This window comes from Sinohyriopsis cumingii, chromosome 9 (genome assembly GCF_028554795.1).
Source record: "Sinohyriopsis cumingii isolate HCF-2022 chromosome 9, ASM2855479v2, whole genome shotgun sequence".
Taxonomy (NCBI): Eukaryota; Metazoa; Mollusca; class Bivalvia; order Unionida; family Unionidae; genus Sinohyriopsis; species Sinohyriopsis cumingii.
Window position 1 is genome coordinate 58,026,569 of NC_142969.1, and position 6,261 is coordinate 58,032,829.

Sequence of the window (6,261 nt, forward strand, 5' to 3'; positions counted from 1 at the left end):
TAGCTTTCAACAATACTTGCAACCAGTTGTTTAAATACCTAGCTTTCAACAATACTTGCAACCAGTTGTTTAAATACCTAGCTTTCAACAATATTTACAGCTAGTTGTTTAAATACCTAGCTTTCAACAATACTTGTAACCAATTGTTTAAATACCTAGCTTTCAACAATACTTGCAACCAGTTGTTTAAATACCTAGCTTTCAACAGTACTTGCAACCAGTTGTTTAAATACCTAGCTTTCAACAATATTTACAGCTAGTTGTTTAAATACCTAGCTTTTAACAATATTTGCAGCTAGTTGTTTAACTACCTAGCTTTTAACAATATTTGCAGCTAGTTGTTTAAATACCTAGCTTTCAACAATACTTGTAACCAGTTGTTTAAATACCTAGCTTTCAACAGTACTTGCAACTAGTTGTTTAAATACCTAGCTTTCAAAAATACTTGCAACAATATTTACAGCTAGTTGGTTGTTTAAATACCTAGCTTTCAACAATATTTGCAGCTAGCTGTTTAAATACCTAGCTTTTAACAATATTTGCAGCTAGTTGTTTAAATACCTAGCTTTTAACAATATTTGCAGCCAGTTGTTAAAATACCTAGCTTTCAACAATGCTTGCAACCAGTTGTTTAAATACCTAGCTTTCAACAATACTTGCAACCAGTTGTTTAAATACCTAGCTTTCAAAAATACTTGCAACCAGTTGTTTAAATACCTAGCTTTCAACAATATTTACAGCTAGTTGTTTAAATACCTAGCTTTCAAAAATACTTGCAACCAGTTGTTTAAATACCTAGCTTTTAACAATATTTGCAGCTAGTTGTTTAAATACCTAGCTTTCAACAATACTTGTAACCAATTGTTTAAATACCTAGCTTTCAACAATACTTGCAACCAGTTGTTTAAATACCTAGCTTTCAACAGTACTTGCAACCAGTTGTTTAAATACCTAGCTTTCAACAATATTTACAGCTAGTTGTTTAAATACCTAGCTTTTAACAATATTTGCAGCTAGTTGTTTAAATACCTAGCTTTTAACAATATTTGCAGCTAGTTGTTTAAATACCTAGCTTTCAACAATACTTGTAACCAGTTGTTTAAATACCTAGCTTTCAACAGTACTTGCAACCAGTTGTTTAAATACCTAGCTTTTAACAATATTTGCAGCTAGTTGTTTAAATACCTAGCTTTTAACAATATTTGCAGCTAGTTGTTTAAATACCTAGCTTTGAACAATATTTGCAGCTAGTTGTTTAAATACCTAGCTTTTAACAATATTTGCAGCTAGTTGTTTAAATACCTTTGTTTAAATACCTAGCTTTTAACAATATTTTCAGCTAGTTGTTTAAATACCTAGCTTTCGACAATGTTTTTTTTATATAAAAATCTCCGGAGGACAAAACCACATTAGAATCACATTTAAAACTGTTACAAAACGAACAAGAGATTAAAATTGAAGTGAAATATTTTAGCGCCAAAATTACTAAACTTAAACAGCAAGGTAACAGCTAACACTATCAAAAATGCAGAGTACGGTTGGTTTAAAAGACATAACCTAACATGTAGAGAGAACAGAAACGAAATACATGTATATGAAATCGTGAAAAAGCTATAAATAAAACTATTATTATTGTCACGTTTACCCCGACCCAGAGTAGCCCCAGTTTGAAACATGTATAATCAAGGTAATTCTGACAAGCCATTGTTTGATGTTAAATATTGCCGCAGGCTAGCACTAATCCCTTACGTAAGATTGCCGTGGCTAGAAGTGGAGAGCCAGACCTAAGAGCTGCGAGGCCGCCAGATAGTGAATTATCACCTAGATGTGGAAACGTTTGTCCAGATCAAAAGAAGTTGCCTGAAGAAGTGGGAGTGTCTTAACTTCTTTTCCCTGCAGACAGACAGCCAGGTTGAACTGGCCGCTAAGACGATTGGACAGGATCACAGCGCCACCCAGTCAGAATCGAGATAAGGGAGAGACCCTGATTTGGCTAGAATGATACCTCCGCGTCTTCCGGCAAGAATTAGTTCGCTAGAGAGATTGCCCAGAGGAGGATAGAGTAACTCCAAACAGCCATTCGTTATTGGCGGGAATATCTTAGAACAGGAAATTCTAAGTACAGACAACTTCAAATAAGGAAGCTTTGAGGGACAGACCAGTACAGTTTGGTCCCGTAGTCTCAGATAGAGAGACGGAGGAAAGGAGAAGAAAGGAGAGAAGTCAGGAGAAGTTGAAGTCTAGGAGGAAAAGGGGAGAGAAGGGAGGAAGAGGAAATTGGGAGCGAAATTGGAGGTTGAGATAGTCGAGAGGGAAACGGAGTCGAAGGAGGTGTTGGAGGAACGGAAGGAAGGAAGGAATTAGCGGGAAAGAAAGAGATGAGTAGACGCAAGGACAGGGAGAAAATCGAACTCACACTGTAAATCACGGGATGAATTAGGCTGTCACTTGGTCGAGGGAAAGACGGGTGATTGAGAGTTTATCGTTTTAAATTATCGAATTTATTAAATTGTTATTAATTGAACTTCATCTTCGTGTTCTCTATAATTTAACCGTCGGCATTGCTGACTGGGGGCTCAGAGCTGTAAATCTACCTCGTCACTAATTTAACTTTCTAACCCCGCGAGCCCGGGTGGAACTTTCATCATAATTTAATTAATATATATTGGAAGAACCCCACCCCAATGCGTGCAACCGTCACAATTATTTATTTATTCCGTTTGAATTATACAATCAAAAAAAAGATGTGTTGCATTCGCTGAAAATTACAACAATGTACATGATGTGGTTTAGCAATCTAATTTAAAAAGAAAATAATATATTGATAGAGAATTGGTTATTATTATAGGTAGTATTGATAAAATAAACAAACGATAAATCTTATGATAAAGATTTTACCTGCTATAGGGCATCGTTTACAACTGATGCAAATGGATCTAAGTAAAGTAACGCTCAATCACAAAATGATCTACCAATAATCGCTTTCGTTTATGATGACATGAGAGAGAGAGAGAGAGAGAGAGAGAGAGAGAGAGAGAGAGAGAGCAACAGCAGCCAGTACAACTTTATGGTAAAAGTCATACAGGACATGTATGAGCATTTACTCATCTTAAATTAAATATAAATTACTGATTTAAAATAGAATACTAATTTTGTTTAACCAAAGTCTTAACAGTTGTACCTTAACTGTCATCATGAAACATTCAGATGAAACTTATCGATTGCTATGGACTTTTACAATGGTGGCCAGGTACTTAACTGTCATCATGAAACATTCAGATGAAACTTATCGATTGCTATGGACTTTTACAATGGTGGCCAGGTACTTAACTGGGTCAAGATAAGAGCACGTTCAGTCGAACCCTGACCTCCTCCCACATCCACTCTAATCATACACGTGAGTACATGTATGATTTGTACATAAATTATAATAGGATTATATATATATATATATATATATATATATATATATATATATATATATATATATATATATATATATATATATATATATATATATATATATAGAAATAGGGTATGTATGTGTGTGTGAGACAGACAGACAGACAGATTTGTATTTTTAACTTAGCTTTAGTATTTTTCAGTCATATCGCTACGATGTCTGCAGTGTTGCAGTTTATAGTGAAGTAGAGCACTGGGGCACCCCAGTCCTAACACTATCCTCTAAATCCTGAGCACCAAGCGAGGCAGCTGTAAGTACCGTTTTTTTTATAAATCTTTGGTATGACTCGGCCGGGATTCGAACCCGCGACCTCCCGCACCGGAGCGGTCTATAATATGATTATATGGTTTTTAGGTAAATTATAATAGGATTATATAATACATGTATGGTTTGTAGGTAAATTATAGTAGGATTATATAGTACACGTATGGTTTGCAGGAAAATTATAGGATTATATAGTACAAGTATGGTTTGTAGGTAAATTATAGGCAACGATATGAGCCCTTGTGAACCAGATAATTCACCAAGGTATATCGCAACAAACCGTAGTTTTGGAACAGCATTTACGACCTTGCTTATTGAACATAGGGCAAGTCAAGGAAGACAGCGAGGGTTAAAAACAATTTGAAAGCGTAATGTGTGAATTACTCGAAACATACTGTAATATGCTATCATCTTTGAATATTACTCACGGCATTGATTACAGAACCTGGGACAAGCCAGGGAGGACAGCGACGGATCAGAACACAAATTCGGCCTGCTCTGGGCCATTAGTCGGCAAGCTTCCGTGTCCAAGTCCTTACAGTCGGACTGACAAGTGCCCCTGGTAGTCAGTGACAACCCTGTGAATAAAAAATATTTTAGATTTATGTAACATCGAAGACCTCACCTCAGCTTTAGCAATATAAATTTATTTTATACTGCAAAAACAGATCGTCTTCTGTATTGAAATTTATGGAAAATAACTTGGTGCAAATTCCACCATCTATCCCATGAACTTAATTTTCTTTTTACACTTGTTTTCTTCCCTTTTCCTTCTACGTATTACTGGTATTGTTGTTTTGGTGTTTAACACCATTTCTTAGCGCAAGAAAGGCCATATATGGCAGCCAATATAACTTGTGGAGAAAGAACAACAACATTAAAAATACTGGTAAGAACCACCGACCCACTGGAAGCTACGGGCAGCTTTCTCACATACCCACATTGGCCGAGTCTGAGACTTGAACCCACGCAGAGGTGAAACGTCAACGATCGATAATGTCAAGCGCTTTTCCACTCTGCCATCCACGGTCCATTCTATTCTATATGTAAAGTTACACATGTTTTACTTCTACTCGCTGTGTAATTTGATATGAATGAATGCAGATGAACATGTAAGTTTATATTAACTTGTGTTCTTTTCTTTGCAGATAAGTAACTTTTAGGGCCATAAAATACGCCGAAATTATGAAATTTATGAAAGTACGACTAAAATAGTACTGTTTTCAAATATATTATATTTATCTTAAATGAAAGTCGAGCTTGTAGTGGTACAAAACCTACCTATTACGAGTAACAGATAAAATTCAGCCATCCTGGTCATTGTCTTTTCCAGATCTGAAAGTGGCGAATCCAAAGATAAGAAGGTGATTCGTGACTTAAGAAATTAGGGCACACCCATGCGTGCCTCGATGTCATGATCGAGTTGGTGGATATACATATTCTACTTGGGGAGATTATTAGGTCAGCTGGTATCAGATAAATATGAAAACTCGGACCCTTACTGTTTGAATACAAGAAGATAGGAAATCGGATGTGATCTTAAGTCCTGTGCTAAAAGGATGAGTGATCATGCTGTAGCATTACCTGTCTTAGCTTCGTCATACTTCATTCAATGTCGGAACGAAATCCATAAAGTTGCTTAGGGTCTGTGGTCAAGGTATGCGGTCTTGAACTAAACTAATTTGCAGAAACCACTATTTTCTTGTTTAACTTTCCATGGTATTGACCTCTAAAAGTTAGAACCGGAATATACAGGTTTCTTTATAACCCTGTGTGTATGATCCCGAAGCTTGGCCAAGAAACTTACTTTAGCACAAATGTTTTTTTTTTTTTTTTTACAAAACCATTTTTTCTTCAGCTACACTGACCGTAACCCTGAACCTTTCGACACCGAATCAACAGACCTCTTCCATATTTTAAGTGCATACTTACCAACCCCTAAGTTTAATCAAAGTAATTATTCTAAACCTAAAGTTACGATGCAAAAAACACTTCTTTTTTACCCTTTGACCCTTTGAACCTTGGACCTTCCACCCCAGAAAAAAACACAAGCATCTTTTTCTCCAACATGTAAGTTATCCAGACACTTTGGTGATGGTACATCCTCGATAATTCAAAAGTTTGTGATGAAATTTTTTAGCAGTCCTAGCCATCGACCTTTGATCGTTTGACATAAAAACAAAAAGTGTTTTCCATACCCCAAATTCAAGACATCAACACCACAAAGTTTGCTTCAGACCTGTTATCCAAAAGTGACAGGTATGTCTCGCTTCCCACTAACGATGGCTGGACAAAAATTATAGGAAAGCTGGACAAAAGTTATAGGAAATAATGCACAAAAATTATAGGAAAGCTGGACAAAAATTATAGGAAATAATGCACAAAAATCGTTAAGGTTATCGGTTAGGTAACAATTAGCTGCATGGTTTGTCAATGACCCGGTCCTGAACAATACCGAGTCAGCAGACAACTTCAAGCGTCTCGCCGACAGGTTTTCTTCAAACTCGGTACCCATCGGTACCGGCTTACAAATA

The 6,261-nt window shown here is 36.2% G+C and overlaps 1 protein-coding gene across 2 annotated transcripts in view; it reads right to left on the reverse strand.

Annotated features, from left to right (window-relative positions):
- LOC149791885 (collagen alpha-1(XII) chain-like) overlaps positions 1-5,103 on the reverse strand; it is a 47,466-nt gene extending 42,363 nt beyond the window's left edge. For both annotated transcript variants that reach the window (XM_089969286.1, XM_089969285.1), the window contains exons 1-2: positions 5,009-5,103; positions 4,156-4,305 (exon numbers count right to left, since the gene is read on the reverse strand). In XM_089969286.1, coding sequence (XP_089825412.1) covers positions 4,156-4,305; positions 5,009-5,048 — 190 coding nt within the window. In that variant the 5' untranslated portion in view covers positions 5,049-5,103. The remainder of the gene's footprint in view (positions 1-4,155; positions 4,306-5,008) is intronic.
- Between the last annotated feature and the right edge of the window lie 1,158 nt (positions 5,104-6,261).